Raw genomic sequence first — 18,074 nt, 5'->3', positions numbered from 1 at the left:
TGCATGGTGAAGAAAATTTAGAAAAGTCAAAGAAGCACGTCTCACTAAAACCTTACATAAAGGTCCCCATTGCCACTTGATTCATATATAAACGCATTGAAATCTAAATTCAAAAAATAATTTCTTAGTGCCACTCAGACTATTGTGACTCAACACATGGGCAAGAGGAAAATGTTTAAGAGGTGGTGATGACCAAAATGTCCCGCCTAATTAAAATGTTTCAAAAAGAGATCATTGGTGGGCTTCCCCGGTGGCGCAGCGGGTTGAGCGCAGTGCTGCGAAGCTGTCCACAGTCTCTGCAGTGTGGGCTCGATTCCCGGCTGGCCAGGATGATCCCCACATGGCGCGGCAGACCTCTCCTGTCTCGCCCGCTGCTCCCCTCAGCAGTGTATTTCAGTCAGTCTGCCTGTTCTGCTCCCCGCTCTGTATCTGATGAATCCTCTCACCCTCCCGTGCATCTAGCCTGTACCCCGACTCTTGTATAAATAAAATAAATCTTTAAAAAAAGAGAGAGAGATCATGGTAAGGACTGGCATGCTAGAGGGTAGGTTGTAGAGGGAGCAGAGCTGGAAGAAGGTAACCGACACCAATTAAAATGGAACAGAACTACTGGTCATAAACAAATGTGATTATGAAACTCAGAAGAACAGAATGGGAGAGGTGAAAACACTTCCTTTTTGTTTTCAGATGTGTATGTGTGTGGGTGTGGGGGGGTGTGTTACTTAGCAAAATGCATCTGTAAAGTGAGCTAAGTAGATTTTAATATGAGTTTTGATGTGTTACAGTTAAAATTTTGCCACAACTCTGACACAATTGTGAGGAGCAAATTTAACAGTTGTGAAAGTGCCACATAAACTGTAAAATGCTATATTCGTGTAAGACAGAAAATATTCACTCAGACTGCAAGCAAAACCTCCCATCCCAACTCTGGGAGAAGGGAGGCAGGTGAGCTCTCTGGGTGAGAAAAATCTCACTCTAGCCCACTGATTCCCAGATTTTCTTGGAACCCCAGGCTCTATAGTCACTCCATGGGCTGGCTTTGAATGCAGAGCAAAAACACTATAATTTGGTCTACCATTAGATATACATGTGGGCAATATCACACAAGAATTGTGTGGAGGAAAATCCTTCTCAGTCTGTGGAAGAAAGAGATTCTCTTCCTTGCTTCTTAACCCTCATAAACCTTTTCTGCCTGCACAAACGTGATATTAAATTATGCTAATTTCCCCTCTTTGAGGAAGGAATGAGAGAAGCAGGAAAAGGCTCACTAAAATATTCCAAAGCAGTAATATTTTCTGTCCAACACTAACTATTGGGATTAAAAAAAAAAAAAAAGATGTCTAAGATGCACCAGGCATGTTTACATTACAATGACTGTTTTACAGCTAAGGAACTCAGGCTTAGAGAGACTAAATAACTTATGTAAGGCCACTTATTTGACATCAAAAATCAGTATTTCACTCTGGTTCTGTGTCATCTCAAAGCCTTGGCACTTTCTACAACACAGCCTTCCATCAAAACAGAGGACAGAACCATAAACAGATAAAAAGAACCGACCCATAGTCTTAGCTTTCTTATTTTTTCAAGCTTCATGACTAGATTTTAGAAATCTTTTGGCATTTTGTAAAATTTTCATTAAGTTTTTAAAGTTAAACAACAGTTTCATGTTCTCTGATCATTAACTCTCAATGCAGTTTTCATTACATTAGAAGCACATGCAATAGTTAATCACTGTAAAATGTCCTAAGTTTTTTCCAGAAAGAGCACAAAATCATGAAAGTACAGAGCTGAAAAAGACATTAGAAACACCTTATTTTATAAATAAGGAAATTAAGGCTCAGATAGGTTAAGTGACTTGCTCAGGGTCACCCAACTTGACAGTTCCAGACTCAAGATCAGAATTTAAATCTCCAAACTTGTAGCCCAGGGCTCTGTTCTTTGTCAAACCTATGAAAAAATGACTGCATTTTAAACATTCAGTCCAGAATATCCTTAAAATTGAGTGTAATTAATAAAAGTGGTGAGGAATGAATAGTTAGTTCATACCAAAAATGAGCTGCCAGTCACTGTGATAAGATCTGTTTCTTTCTGAGAACCATGGTTCCCTGGGGGATTGGAGAATCCAAACTGGGTTTCTTGCTCCTGTCCAAAGAAGTCAGAGTCAGGATGCACTACGTTCCAGTCCACTTTGGTTGGTGTCAGTAGTTCTGAGACACTGTTTTCACAAAGAGTGCTTGAAGGAGTCAGAGCATCTGTGTCCCCTGTTAGCTTGCTGCTGGGGGTCAAAGCTTGGGGCTCTTGACTGGAGTTTTTCACAGCCAAAGAGCCCAGAGATCCCAATGGCCCTGCACTTAGACTGGAGACATCATCCACATCTGAGGGGCTCTGCTGAAAACCCGCGGCAGTCGTTCCGAAAAAGAGGGAGGTATCCAGACTCTGAGGAAGGTCACTGGTGGCCATCAAGGACCGAGGGTCCACAGCCTGCCCTAAGGCAGTATTATTATTATTATTATTATTATTATTATTATTATTAGCAGGGAGGTTCCCTGCCAGAGTTGAGCTCATAGAAGCCACATCAATAGTCAAGATCCCAGCGTTCACCAATGCGGTGTCCAGCACTGCAGCAGAGCTACTGCTAGGCACATCAGAGAAGAGAGACACTAGCTCTGCATCACTGAGATCCCTCGGTCCCTGGCTGGTAAGTTCACTGCTGGGCGTAAGAGAATTTGCAGCTTCCAGCTGAGCTAAGAGTTCCTGGCCCAGGTTGTGCCTTTTGGCCATGTGTGTCTTCATGCTGTGCTTGGATGTGAATAGTTTATTACAAGTGGAGACTGGGCAACGGCTTTTCCAAGTGTCCACAGTCTGCAAGTGTTTCTTGGAGTGAATGTAGAGGCTGCTTCGAGCAGAGAACCTGGCACAGCAGCCTTCCACTGGGCACACAAAAGGCTTTGTGCCCAGGTGGGTTATGCTGTGGCCTTTCAGATGTTCGGCCCTTGTGAAAGATTTCCCACAGCCTTCCACAGGACACATGAATCTCCGGTCATCGTCGTGTTTCCTTTTATGCCGTAAGAGCTTAGACATGCTGGTGAAGTTCCAGCCACAGCCATCAAAGTCACAAAGGAAAGGTCTCTCGCCCGTGTGGCTCCTCAGGTGAATTTTCAGTCGACAAGCTTTGTCGTACTGTTTGCTGCAGCCAGGAAAGGAGCAGGAAAAGAGTTCCTGTTCCCGAAAGTGGGCGCGATTATGGGAAAACAGAGCACTCACCGTGATAAATGTCTTCTTGCAGCCGGAAAACGCACACTGGTAGGGCCTCTCAGGCTCAAAGTGGCTGCGCTGGTGGGCGCTGAGCTTGGCCTGGGTGGGGAAACTCTCCTCGCACACCTCGCACTTAAATGAGTTCTCCTGCTCATGGCCCTTCATGTGCGCCTTGAGGTTGTACACCGTGGTGAAGCTCTTGCCACAGCCGTCGGCAGGGCAGCCGAAGGGCCGCAGTTTGTCGTGCGACTGCAGGTGTCTCTTAAGCTTGTAAGAGGTGGTGAAGGTCCAGCCGCAGCCACTCAGGGGACACTTGAAGGGCCGCTGGCCCTGGCTGCTGCTGTGAGTCAGCAGGTGCACCTTCAGCTGGTGCTTCTTGGCGAAGGTTTGTCCACACTGCGCCTCAGGACACAGGTACAGCACCACGCCCGCGCCCGGGCCCGGGCCCAGCGGCCCTTGGGTACTCTCAGCGGCGGCCCGGCCCTCCGCCTCCTCTTCAGGCGCCGCCGGGGCGGGTGCGGGTTCGGCCGGCTCCGCTAACAGGAGGTCGGGAGGCAGGTCCGGACAGTCGCCCGGCTGCGCAGCGTGCGGGGCCCCTGCTTGCGGAGCGATTAGACCCCCAGGCTGCAGGGCAGGCGCCACTCCGGGCTCCCAGGCTGGCGGCGGGGGCGTGGCTAGGGTGAGGAAGCCGTTCTCCAAGCGCAGCAGCAGGTCCTGGTTGTGGATGGTGACGGTGCCCGCGAAGGCCGCAGCTGGGCCCAGACCTGGGGAGGGGATCGGGGCCCGGACTGGGGCCACTGACAAGCAACGGGGGCCCAGCGCAGGCAGGCCCGCGGGGTTTGAGCCGCTCTCACCCCCCTGGAGCCCTGGGCTTGACTCAGCCTCCTCCCTCCATACGGGCCCTAAGGCCTGGCCAGAGCCCGGTGTCTCCACGTCGCCACCCACCGGGTCCAGCAGCACCAGGAAGAAGTCGTCGCGGCCGCCGCCGCCGCCGCCGCCGCCGCCGCCGCCAGCTTGATTAGGCCTCGGAAGCAACAGGCTCGGGCCCGGGCCCGGGCCCGGGCCCCGTGAGGCCGCGCGGGCCTCCTCGCACCGCGGTCCCGGCCCGCCATCTTGGGGGCCCCGGAGCAGCAGGAGGCGGCGCGCGGGGACCCGGCCAGCCCGCGGGTCGGGGCCTCCGTGGACCCGGCCGCCGCCCGCGGGGCTGCCAGCGCCTCCGCCCCGTCGTGTCCCGCGAGCCGTGAGCAGCCTCGGGATTTCCATCTCCGCGTCCGTGAGGCCTGGGCTGGAACCAGAGCCGCGGAGGAGGCGCGACCCCGCCCCCTGCCGCGGGCCTGAACACGATCCTGAAAGGGAAAAAAAAAAGTGCAATGCGCAGAAACTGGCCCTATCAGATATTAAAACGTGTCTAACGCCACAGTGATTTAAATATTCTGGTACCGGGTCTCTGGAACAGAATAGAAAGCCCAGAGGCAGTGTCCGGTATGCGTAAATAAGTGCCACGATTAATATTCCTAGGAAATCAAGGAGGTCTTCTAAGGTACTAGAGAAATGACAGCTCATTCCAGCATAAATGGTGCTGGGATATCTAGGTATCTATCTGCTAAATGCAATTTAAAAGGGTAAACACACTTGGCATGTACGCTGTATACACCAAAGTAAGCCACCCCATCCCCTCCCAGTGCTAAGCATGGTGCTTAGTGCTTTTCCTGTGTTAAAATTTGTTTCTGGGCTAGACTGATGACAGGAAATTCCTGAAAGAATGCACTGTGTCGATATTTACCTACCATAGTGCTAGTAATTCGTACTAAAAATGATGCCCTGCCCCCCATCCACATACGCACGAACGCACACACACGCACACACGCACACACCGAACTGCCATATCCAGTACTGTCCTGAGTAAGGTGCTCAGGAACATTTGCCACATAGTTAATGATTTTTGTCCTACTGATGCAGAGGTAGGTTTAGCTAACACTCATGTAACCAGGACCAGAATGAGGAAGAAGTAGTGCCAAAACACAATACCACTGTTCAGCCTAGAAATGCAAAGTCTGGACGATGAAACCACTTATGTTGAAATCGGGAAAACACAACAACTCCTGGGTTCTCCCGATACAGTGCACAACTTAAACCAACACTTTGCCCTTCCACCTCTGGCTACCCCATGGTAAATTTCGTGTCCTATCTCACTGCCCAAGGAGGACCTTCCTCAGTTTATTCTAGATCCTCTAGCAGTGGAAGTCTCTGGAGAGGAGTACCAGTTAAATGTGAGTACCAGTGAAAAATTAAGGCTAAACACTAAGTCACTGCAAGGGACTCTCCTGAGAAAAATGCACAGATAACTGACCATGTCCAGTAATCCCCGTGTGCCTGCTTGCATTTAAGTGTGGTGGCCCAGGTTTTGATAATTTATAAAAGATTATAGCCATGTAACCAAGACCATGGCCAAGAAATAGACCATTCACAGCCTTCCAGAATACAGCCAGCCACTGTATTGCTCCCCATTACAGCCCACAACCTCCCATATGGATATTACCATTATCGAGACTTTGTGACATTTTCAGTGCTTTTCTTTGTAGTGTTACCACTTATGTACACACCCCTAAACAATACAGTTTATATGAAATTACTTAAACAGAACCACCCTGTGTGCTTCCTTTCATGGCTTGCTTCTTTCACTCTGCATCATACTTATTTAAGAGACTCAACCATGTTGTTCATAGTAGCTGTAGATCATTTGTCTCCATTGTTGGCTAGCATTCCAGTGTATGATTTTAGCAAAGTGATGACGATTATACCGTTCAATAGTGGACGTGCACTACGGCATTTCTGGTTTTGGACTATTATTGTGAGCAATGCCGCAGTGAACATTCTTGGGTAGTTCTCATGGGACACCTGTACATAAAGTCACTGGGCCAAACAGTATGCCTATCTTCAGCTTTTCTAAATGATGCAGATGTTTTCCATAATTTCCAATCAATCCAGCCAGTAGCATAGAGAGGTCCTGCTACTACACATCTTGACCAGCACCAAGTATCGCCATATTGTTTGTTTGTTTGTTTTTTGACTGTTACTATTAAGCTTTTGCACATTCTCATGCACATTCTCATTCAAGCCTTTTGAATTTTCTCTTCTCTGAAAGACCTGGTCAGGTTCAAACTTTCAATCATTTTTCTACTCGATTTTCTCTTGTACTTACTGATTTAGTGAGTTGTTTATGTGTTTCAAATACTAGTCCATTGGTATTTATGTGTGTGACCAAAATATCCCCTTACTCTTCTGTTAACATTTTCACTTGCTTATGCTGTGCTTTGTAGATGGACAAGCTCAGCTATAATATAGTCAAAATGTCCATTCTTTTCCTTGTGGATAGTCACTTTCGGTTTAAGAAATCTGTCTCTACCCTGGGGCCATGAAAATAATATCTGTGTTGTTTTCTAAAATTATTTACGGGGAGAGTCTTACCTTCCACACTGATATCTTAATCCACATGCAAGTCATGGTTGTGTATGGTGTTGAGTAAGGTTGCATTACATTTTTATTTTCACGTGGATATCCAGTTGTCTCCATGGACCTCATATTGAAAAGCCTGCCCTTTTCTAACTGATATGCAGCACCTCATATGTCATAAATCATCTACCTATGTAATGGCTAGTTTCTATGCTGTCTTATAAGTGCAATGGCCTCATCGATCCATGTGAAATATCATGTATCTCTATTAATTACTACAGAGTCCATAGTCAATCCTGATATTTGAATAACACTGATCGTTTCTTCCATGTTCTTCAAAAGTTTCTTGGCTGCCTTTGGCCCATTTTGACTCCATTTACATGATCAATACATCAGAAAACTCAACCAAAAACTTGTTAGTGATTCTAAATAGAATTGTGTTTAACTTTTAAATTTGACTGTTTTTTCAATATTGAATACTTGATTCATGGGTATGGTCTCTCTCTCCTTTTAATAAGAGCATCTTTAATGTGCCCCAATAATATATTATAATTTTCCCATAATAGGACATTTTAATTAAAAAAAAAAAGAGAGAGAGGCCCTCCCTAGTGGTGCAGGGGTTAAAGTCTCAGCACTATCAAGTTGTCACCAGCCACTGTGGCATGAGTTTGATCCCCGGCCAGGGAGCTAACCCACGTGGCACCACAGGCGTCTTAGGTCTGACCCGCTGCTCCCCTCAGCACTGTATTTCAATAGATCCACCTGTTCAGCTCCACATTCTGTCTCTGGTGAATCTTCTCACCCCCCTCAAACCCCCCCCCACACACACACCCCTCTGGCCTATACCCCAGTGTAAGGTAAATAGTTTTCAGGCTTTTCTATCCTCCCACCATTAGGATTGCCCTGCCTGATGGGGTACCTGCAGTTGTTACATTGTTGTGCTGTTTACTTCTGTGAGCCATAGGAGGATTATTGAGATAGTCACCAACAGAAGAAGAAGTGGAAGAGGTAGGTGAGAGTAAGGGGAAAAAGAACACCAGAGAAGCCCAGAGTGAAGACTTGCATCTCTGCCTGCCGTGTACCTGGTTGCTGCACTACATGTAAAAGCTCAATAAAAGCCCGAGAAACCCACCGAGGGCTCCAGGACTCTCCTTTACCCCAGTCTGCTTGAATCTTAGAAAACCTGCACTGTGCCCATCCTGCCCCCACACCCAGTTCTTGTATGCATAAGTAAATAAAAAATAAATAAATAAAAGTAAATAAAAAATAAGTAAACGAAAAATAAAACTTTTTTCAAAAAAGAAGGACTAGCAAAAAACAGTTCTTTAGTAATGTTTGGAAACTTCAAAAGACCACTTTCATTAGTCAATGGCGCAACCAGACAAAAGATAAATAAGGCTATAGAAGGTTTCAGCCATAATGGAATCTACAGACATATAGAAAATACTGTACACACCAACAAAAAAATACACATTTTTCTCAAAAACACATGGCATATCTTTTTTTTTTTAAATTGAGGCAGCATTGGTTTACAATATTGTATGTGATTCAAAGGCAAAGGATCACCCCTTCTCAGATGCATGTCACCACACCACATCTACCACCAAGGCACCCCTAAACCCTCCACCATAATCCACTGTACCCCCTGTCGTCTTTGTTTCTACCCTCATCCTGCTGTCTCTATATTCCACATATAAATAAAATCATCTGGTATTTGCCTTTCCCCTTTTGACTTATTTTGATTAACAGTATGCCCCTCCCCCAATTCCATCACTGTTGTTGCAAATGACAAGAGTGCATCTTCTTTTTCTATAGCTGAGTAGTATTCCATTGTGTATTTATACCACATGTTTTCTAATCCACTTCTCTGTCCTTGGTCACTACGTTTGTTTCTATAACTTAGCTATTTTAAGAAGCACTACAATGATCATATGAGTGCATGTTCCACATATTTGTGTATGCTTCTTCATGTTTGTTTATTTTCAAACTAGTGTTTTTGCATAATTTGGGTAGATATCTAGGAGAATAATCCCTGTATCATACGTTAGGTCTATTTTCAATATTTTGAGAGACCTCCATATTGTTTTCCATAGCCTAGAGCAGTCCACATTCCCACCTACAGTGTTGTGTTGTAAGAGGATTCCTCTTCCTCCAGATCCTACCCAACACTTGTTGTGTCTAGTCTTTTTGATAGGGTCCATTCCCACAGGTGTGAGATGGTATCTCATGGTAGTTTTTCATTTCAATTTCCCAGATGATAAATGATGATGAACATTTTTTTTCCTGCACTTGGCACATTCTTCAGAATAGAACATATGTTATAACGTATAAAGCTCTTAATAAATTTGAAAAGTTTGAAATCATGCAAAGAATTGTTTCCGTCCAAAGTGGAATAAAAGTAGAAATCTATAGCAAAGGTAAAACTGGAAAATTCACAAGTATGAGGAAATCAAACTACTCACAAACAAATAATGATCAATGAAGAGATAAAATGAAATTTAGAAAATATGTTTAGACAACAAAATCAAAGCCACAGCACATCATAATTAATGGGGTGCAATGAAAGCAATACTATGAAGGAATGGGCGGAGCAACATGGCGGCGAGGAGACGCTGCGAGTAACATCTCCCATTAAAAAAAGTTAATAGGGAGGAAAAGCGGCAGGTCCCAGTGAGAACTGGGACACGGAAGATAAACGGGTGACTCCAGCAAACTGCCCGATGAAGAAAGTGGCCATAAAAGAGGACCAGAAGGGAGGAAAGCGCAAAACCGTGCTCCCCTCCCCCGCCCACAGAGGCGGCACTCTCCGACCAGCAGAGAGGAGGAAAACAACAAACTAAAAGGACCAACAAGAACAAAAGACGCAGCAAGCGGGACTGTGAGTGGAAAGGAACTATTTCAGCCACCACACCCCGTGAACAGAAGCTGTGGAGAATCCTGCAGGATCCCCTGCGGCGGTGAGCTCCAGGCGCCATTAAAGAGAGACCCCACCCCCCACCCCTCAGGAGGAGACCAGCACCAGCACACAGCCCCTGCCACCCGGTAAGCTTGCAAGGAAAAGCGCCCGCTGGAAAAGCAGACGCGGATAGGGACCGGGATTGCGCGGAAAAGCGGTGCAGACCGGAATTGGGATCCCGCAGAAAAGCAGTGCAGTTGAAAAGCAAGCTCAGGTCCCCGCGCCTGCGAGCTAGGCTTGCGGGGAGACGCGCCGGGGCCCTCACTGAGTGAGCAGGAACCAGGTGCCCAGGCAAGGGAGCCGGATTCAAAAGGCGCCATTCCCGCACCACTGAACTGGGCTACAGCCTGCATCCTGGAACTGAGAGCTTTGGAACTGAGACCCGGGGCAGGAAATTAGGGGCGTGGGTTCCCCACGACGGTGGGGCACAAGGCAGACACAGCACCCCAAAGCCATTGAGGTGTACCCTACCATCCCCGCTCTGCTCCCTGTCCCACGGGGTGGAAAATCAGCTCCCCAAGGGCTCTAGGAGAGATCTCTGGCGCCACCTAGCGACTTGAAGCCAGCAGAGGCTCCTGGAGGAGCCAGTGGCTGAGGAGTTAGCCCACGCCTGGCCCCTTCCGACCAGTAGTCTGAGCCCACGGGGGAGCGAGCACCCGCAGCCGGGGCAGACCAGGTGCGCAGAAGAGTGTGCCTGAGACCAGACGTGCAGGGAGTGTGTCCCACATCACCATTTTAGAACAGGGACATTTCTTCAGTAAAGACTACATTTCTTCAGTAAAGATGGCTTCCTCAGGAGCCAGAGGTGAGCGGGGGAAGTCCGCCCACGCCATACCCCCTCTGGCCTGCAGTCCAAGCCCAGAGGGGGAGCAGGAACCCACCGCCGGGGCAGACCAGGCGCACAGGGGAGTGTGTCCTCACATCGGCATTTTAGAACAGGGACCTTTCTCCAGTAAAGACTGCTTGAAACTGACATATGGCTCCAGGAGGAACCAGAGGGGAGCAGAGAAGCTCGCCCAAGATGCCGGCCAGTCCCAAAAACACAGTGTCCCAACGCATACGGCAAATTAGAAAACAGACAGTAGAGAGTAGAAGAACCACACGCAACCTAGCAACTCCCCAGGGAAAAAGCACACCACAAAAAGAAAACCAGCACCCAGATTGCAACGACAGTAACTTGGAAGAACTTCTGAGCCTTCCAGAAAGAGAATGTAAAATTGCCGTGATTAAAAAACTGACAGAAGTCATAAAGGAAAACAATGATAAGGGAAAAATAATCAACTATCAGAAGAATGCAATCGAGTCCCTAGAGAGGGAAAACAATGGTCAGAAGAATGAAATTGAGTCCCTAAAGAGGGAAGTAAAAGAAATGCAGGAGATCAAAGAATTAATGGAAGAACTAAAGAATTCTGGGAAAAGCAATGAAAGAAGAATAGATGAAATGGAAGAACGAATAAGTACTCTTCAAGACACAAAATAAAAATAACCAAAACAGAAAAGGAAAGAGAAGTACGAAGGAAAAAGAACGAAGAAAGACTTCGGGAACTATCTGACTCCATGAGGAAAGGAAATATAAGAGTTATAGGAATTCCAGAAGGAGAGGAGAGAGATGTAGGAACAGAGAAAATATTCATGGATATAATTGAACAGAACTTCCCAAATGTGAAGAAGGAGCTGAAAATTGATATACAAGAAGCAAGAAGAACACCAAACTTCCACGACGAAAGGAAAAACACAGCAAGACACATAATAGTAAAGCTCCCAAGAATCCAGGACAAGGAAAAAATAATGAAGCTGGCAAGAGGGAAGAAACAGATAACATTCAAAGGAAAGCCAATCAGGCTGACATCAGACTTCTTCCAAAGAAACACTACGGGCAAGGAGAGAGTGGAGGGACATAATCAACAGACTCCAAGAAAACAGATGCCAACCAAGAAACTCTATCCCACAAAGCTCTCCTTCCTCTTTGAAGAAAGAATATGGACCTTCCCAGACAAACAGAAACTCCGGAATTCATTACAACTAAACCCCCACTCCAAAAAATACTACAAGGAATACTAAAGCCAGAACCTCAGAGGGATGAATAACAATGAAAGAAGGCCAAAAAAAAAAGTTATTAAAAGAATAAATAAATAAAATCAAAGGAAAGAAAATCACAATGGCAAAAACAGATGCTAACATATCAATATTAACTCTAAATGTAAATGGACTAAACTCTTCAATAAATAGACACAGAGTTGCAGCCTGGATTAAGAAACAAAACCCAACCTTTTGCTGTCTCCAGGAAACACATTTAGCTACAAAAGATAAAAATAGGCTCAAAGTTAAAGGATGGAAAATAATCCTACAAGCAAATGGACCAAAAAAGAAAGTAGGAACAGCTATACTTATATCAGATAAAACAGATTTCAAACTCAAAAAGATAAAAAGAGACCCCAATGGTCACTACATTATGATCAAGGGGACAATACTTCAAGAAGAAATAACACTCATTAACATATACTCACCAAACGAAGGAGCACCAAAATATATCAGACAACTGTTGTCCTCTCTGAAAACAGACAACAGAGAAAACACATACGTAGTGGGAGACTTCAACACACCACTATCAACAATGGATAGATCAACAAGACAAAAAATAAGTAAAGAAACCAAAGCTCTAAATAAGGACCTAGAGCAATTGGGCTTAACAGATATCTATAGAACACTAAACCCAAAAAAAATGGAGTACACATTTTTCTCAAGTGCACACGGATCATTCTCCAGATTCGTTCACATACTGGGGCACAAGACAAACATCAACAGATACACCAAGATTGAAATCATATCAACCATCTTTTCTGACCATGAAGGCATCAAACTAGAAATAAACCATAAAAAGAAGGCAAAAAACTTTCCTACCTCATGTAGATTAAAAACCACACTACTGGAAGACCACTGGACTAATGAGGAGATCAAAGAAGAAATTAAAAAAAAATTTTTGAATTGAACGACAAGGAGGACACCAATATCCTAAATGTATGGGATGCAGCAAAAGCAGTAATAAGAGGAAAATATATAGCAATAGAAGCTCACATCAAGAAACAAGAAAGAACTCAAAGAAATAACCTAATCTCAAAGCTCAAAGATCTAGAAAAAGAACAACAAAAAAAAACCCAAAACCAGTAGAAGAAAAGAAAAAATAAAAACCAAAGCAAAAATAAATGAAATTGAAACTAAAAAAACAATCCAAAAGATCAATGAAACCAAGAGCTGGTTCTTTGAAAAAATCAATAAAATAGACAAACCCCTAGCCAGGCAAACAAAGGAAAAAGGGAGAAAGCACAAATAAACAGGATCATCAATGAAAGAGGAGAAATCACAACGGACACAGCAGAAATCAAAAGAATAATCAGTAACTACTATGAACAGTTATATGGAAACAAGTTCAACAATCTAGAGGAGATGGACAAATTCCTACAACTCTACAATCACCCAAAGCTAGATAAAGAAGAAATAGAACACCTAAACAGACCAATTACAAGCAGCGAAATTGAAATGTTAATCAAAAACCTTCCCAAAAACAAAAGCCCAGGACCTGATGGATTTACAAATGAATTCTACCAAAGATTCAGAGACGAATTAGTCCTATCCTCCACAAACTCTTCCAAAAAATTGAGAAGGAAGGGACAATACCAAACACGTTCTATGAAGCCAAAATTACACTAATACCAAAACCGAATAAGGACAACACAAAAAAGGAAAACTACAGGCCAATCTCCCTAATGAACACTGATGCAAAAATCCTCAATGAAATTTTAGCTATCAGAATCCAACAATGTATCCATAAGATAATTCACGACGACCAAGTAGGATTCATTCCAGGGACACAAGGATGGTTTAACATCAGAAAATCAATCAACGTTATCCAACACATCAACAAAAAGAAATATAAAAACCACATGATAATATCAATAGATGCTGAGAAAGCTTTCGACAAAGTGCAACACCCATTCATGATAAAAGCCCTTGAAATTCTTGGGATACAAGGAACATACCTCAACATCATAAAGGCCATCTATGACAAGCCAACAGCCAGTATCATTCTCAGTGGTGAAAAGCTGAAAGCAATTCCATTAAGATCTGGAACAAGACAAGGATGACCACTCTCACCACTGCTTTTCAATATAATACTGGAAGTCGTAGCCAGAGCAATAAGACAAGAGAAAGACATGCAAGGAATCCAAATAGGAAAAGAAGAAGTCAAACTATCACTATTTGCAGATGATATGATAATATACATAGAGAACCCCAAAAACTCCACAGAAAAACTAATTCAACTTATCAATCAATTCAGTAAAGTGGCAGGATACAAAATCAACACGCAAACGTCAGTAGCCTTCCTATACACAAACAATAAATCTGAAGAAGAAGAAATAAAAAAAAAACATCCCTTTTATTATCGAAACAAAAAAATCAAATATTTGGGAATAAATCTAACAAAAGAGGTAAAGGACCTATACAAAGAAAATTATAAAACACTGTTAAAAGAAATAGAAGAAATGGAAAGACATCCCCTGCTCATGGATTGGAAGAATAAACATTATTAAAATGGCCATCTTACCAAAAGCAATATACCGATTCAATGCTATTCCAATCAAAATTTCAATGTCATTCTTCAAAGAAATAGAACAATTATTGATGAAATTCATATTGAATCACAAAAAAACCCGAATAGCCAAAGCTCTCCTGAAAAAAAAAGAAGGGAATGGAGGCATCACACTCCCAGACTTCAAACTACACTACAAAGCCATAATCATCAAAACTGCATGGTATTGGAACAAGAACAGACATACAGACCAATGGAATCGAATAGAAAATCCAGAAATAAACCCACAGATTTATGGTCACTAATCTTTGACAAAGTAGCAAAGACTATGCATTGGAGCAAAGAAAGTTTGCTCAATAAATGGTGCTGGGAAAACTGGGTCGCTACATGCAAAAGAATGAAGCTTGACCACTACCTTACACCATACACAAAAATCAACTCAAAATGGATTAAAGAACTTGACATAAGACCTGAAACCATAAAATATATAGAAGGAAATATAGGCGAAACACTACGTGATTTGCACATCAAAGACATCTTTACAGACACATCACCCAAAGCAGTGATAGTGAAGGCAAAGATAAACAGCTGGGACTACATCAAATTAAAGAGCTTCTGCACAGCAAAAGAGACAATAACAAAAACAAGGAGAAACCCCACCAACTGGGAGAACATTTTTGCACCCAACACTAATGATAAAGGACTGATCACAAAAATCTGCAAAGAGCTGATGAGACTCAACAACAACAAAGAAAATAATCCAGTCAAAAAATGGGCAGAAGAGCTAAAAAGAAACTTCTCTGAAGAGGAAATGCAAATGGCCAACAGGCATATGAAAAAATGTTCAACATCACTTGTCATCAGGGAAATGCAAATCAAAACTACCATGAGATACCATCTTACACCAGTGAGAATGGCACATATTAAAAAAACTAGCAACAACAAATGTTGGTGAGGGTGTGGAGAAAAAGGAACTCTTCTGCACTGTTGGTGGGAGTGCAAACTGGTCCAACCACTGTGGAGAGCTGTGTGGAGATTTCTGGACCTACTAAACATACAGCTTCCATATGATCCAGCAATTCCACTCCTAGGTATTTACCCAAACGACACAGAAACATCATTCCAAAGAACACTTGCACCCCTATGTTTATAGCAGCACTGTTTACAATAGCTAAGCTTTGGAAACAACCCAAATGCCCAAAATAGATGACTGGATCAAGAAGATGTGGTACATATATACCATGGAATATTACTCAGCATTCAAAAAAGATAAACACATGCAATTTGCAGCAATATGGATGGCGCTGGAAGGGATCATGCTCAGCGAAATAATCCAGAAAGAAAAAGAAAAATACCGGATGGTCTCACTCATAGCAGGAATCTAGAAAACTTAAATAAGGGACCAGGAAAATGAGTAACTATAAGAAAGTGAAATTCCAAATCAACAAAAAACTATGAACCAGAGACACTTTTAGGGGGGCGGGGGCGGGAGGGGAGGGATTGGGGTCAGAATGGGGGGGCTGCAATTGTATGGGGAATATAAAAATAAAATTAATTATTTACAAAAAAAAAGAAAGCAATAGTATGAAAGACAACTTATTGTGATAAACATTTATTTTTAAAGTGAATAAAGATCCCAAATCAAGAAACACATTTTACAAAGGGACTAAAACATGGAAAACACAGCAGAAATAAGGAAATCATAGATTATATCAGACATGAATGAAATAAAATATAAAAAATTAGAAAAGAGTCAATCAATGACAGTGACAGTTGATCTAAGAAAAGCACAAATTTGACAAAACTTTAGCTCAGTTAACTAAATGAAGACTCAAATTATTAAAATCAGAAGTGAATGTGGATTATCACTCCAATTTTGCATAAAAAGGGTAGACAGAGTAGAATTAGAGATAAGCAGTACACCAAGAAATTGGATGACCTAGGTGAAAAGCACACATATTTAGCAATAAACAACCTATGAATGTGGGTTTGTGTGTCCTTTGGGTAAATGCCTAGGAGTGGAATTGCTGGATCATATGGAAGCTCTATGTTTAGTATGTCCAGAAAACTCCACACAGCTTTCCACAGTGGTTGGACCAATTTGCACTCCCACCAATAGTGCAGAAGAGTTCCTTTTTCTCCACACCCTCGCCAACATTTGTTGTTGCTAGTTTTTTTAATATGTGCCATTCTCACTGGTGTAAGATGGTATCTCATGGTAGTTTTGATTTGCATTTCCCTGATGACAAGTGATGTTGAACATTTTTTCATATGCCTGTTGGCCATTTGCATTTCCTCTTCAGAGAAGTTTCTTTTTAGCTCTTCTGCCCATTTTTTGACTGGATTATTTTCTTTGTTGTTGTTGAGTCTCATCAGCTCTTTGCAGATTTTTGTGATCAGTCCTTTATCATTAGTGTTGGGTGCAAAAATGTTCTCCCAGTTGGTGGGGTTTCTCCTTGTTTTTGTTATTGTCTCTTTTGCTGTGCAGAAGCTCTTTAATTTGATGTAGTCCCAGCTGTTTATCTTTGCCTTCACTATCACTGCTTTGGGTGATGTGTCTGTAAAGATGTCTTTGATGTGCAAATCACGTAGTGTTTCGCCTATATTTCCTTCTATATATTTTATGGTTTCAGGTCTTATGTCTAGTTCTTTAATCCATTTTGAGTTGATTTTTGTGTATGGTGTGAGGTAGTGGTCAAGCTTCATTCTTTTGCATGTAGCGACCCAGTTTTCCCAGCACCATTTATTGAACAAACTTTCTTTGCTCCAATGCATAGTCTTTGCTCCTTTGTCAAAGATTAGTTGACCATAAATCTGTGGGTTTATTTCTGGATTTTCTATTCGATTCCATTGGTCTGTATATCTGTTCTTGTTCCAATACCATGCAGTTTTGATGATTATGGATTTGTAGTATAGTTTGAAGTCTGGGAGTGTGATGCCTCCATTCCCTTCTTTTTTTTTTTCAGGAGAGCTTTGGCTATTAGGGTTTTTTTGTGATTCCATATGAATTTCATCAATAATTGTTCTATTTCTTTGAAGAATGACATTGAAATTTTGATTGGAATAGCATTGAATCTGTATATTGCTTTTGGAAGGATGGCCACTTTAATAATGTTTATTCTTCCAATCCATAAGCAGGGGATGTCTTTCCATTTCTTTGTGTCTTCTTCTATTTCTTTTAACAGTGTTTTATAGTTTTCTTTGTATAGGTCCTTTACCTCTTTTGTTAGATTTATTCTCAAATATTTGATTTTTTTTTGTTTCAATAACAAAAGGGATGGTTTTTTTGATTTCTTCTTCTTCAGATTTATTTTTTGTGTATAGGAAGGCTACTGACTTTTGCGTGTTGATTTTGTATCCTGCCACTTTACTGAACTGATTGATGAGTTGAATTAGCTTTTCTGTGGAGGTTTTGGGGTTCTCTATGTATAATATCATATCGTCTGCAAATAGTGATAGTTTGACTTCTTCTTTTCCTATTTGGATTCCTTGGATGTCTTTCTCTTGTCTTATTGCCCTGGCTAGGACTTCCAGTATTATATTGAAAAGCAGTGGTGAGAGTGGACATCCTTGTCTTGTTCCAGATCTTAATGGAATTGCTTTCAGCTTTTCACCATTGAGAATGATACTGGCTGTTGGCTTGTCATATATGGCCTTTATGATGTTGAGGTATGTTCCTTGTATCCCAAGAATTTCAAGGGCTTTTATCATGAATGGGTGTTGCACTTTGTTGAAAGCTTTCTCAGCATCTATTGATATTATCATATGGTTTTTATATTTCTTTTTGTTGATGTGTTGGATAACGTTGATTGATTTTCTGAT

At 42.7% G+C, this 18,074-nt stretch overlaps 1 protein-coding gene across 1 annotated transcript; it reads right to left on the bottom strand.

Moving 5' to 3' along the window:
* Nucleotides 1-2,040: 2,040 nt before the first annotated feature.
* Nucleotides 2,041-4,533, bottom strand: LOC311186898 (zinc finger X-linked protein ZXDB-like; the record flags this gene model as incomplete). Its single annotated transcript, XM_084258107.1, has 1 exon — nt 2,041-4,533. Exon 1 carries the CDS (start codon nt 4,516-4,518, stop codon nt 2,041-2,043), a length of 2,478 nt encoding a protein of 825 aa, XP_084114233.1. The 5' UTR covers nt 4,519-4,533.
* Nucleotides 4,534-18,074: the final 13,541 nt, after the last annotated feature.

Source organism: Talpa europaea (assembly GCF_964194135.1).
Source record: "Talpa europaea genome assembly, chromosome: X".
Taxonomy (NCBI): domain Eukaryota; kingdom Metazoa; phylum Chordata; class Mammalia; order Eulipotyphla; family Talpidae; genus Talpa; species Talpa europaea.
The sequence above is the reverse complement of the archived record's forward strand: the minus strand, read 5'-3'. Positions and strand labels throughout refer to the sequence as shown.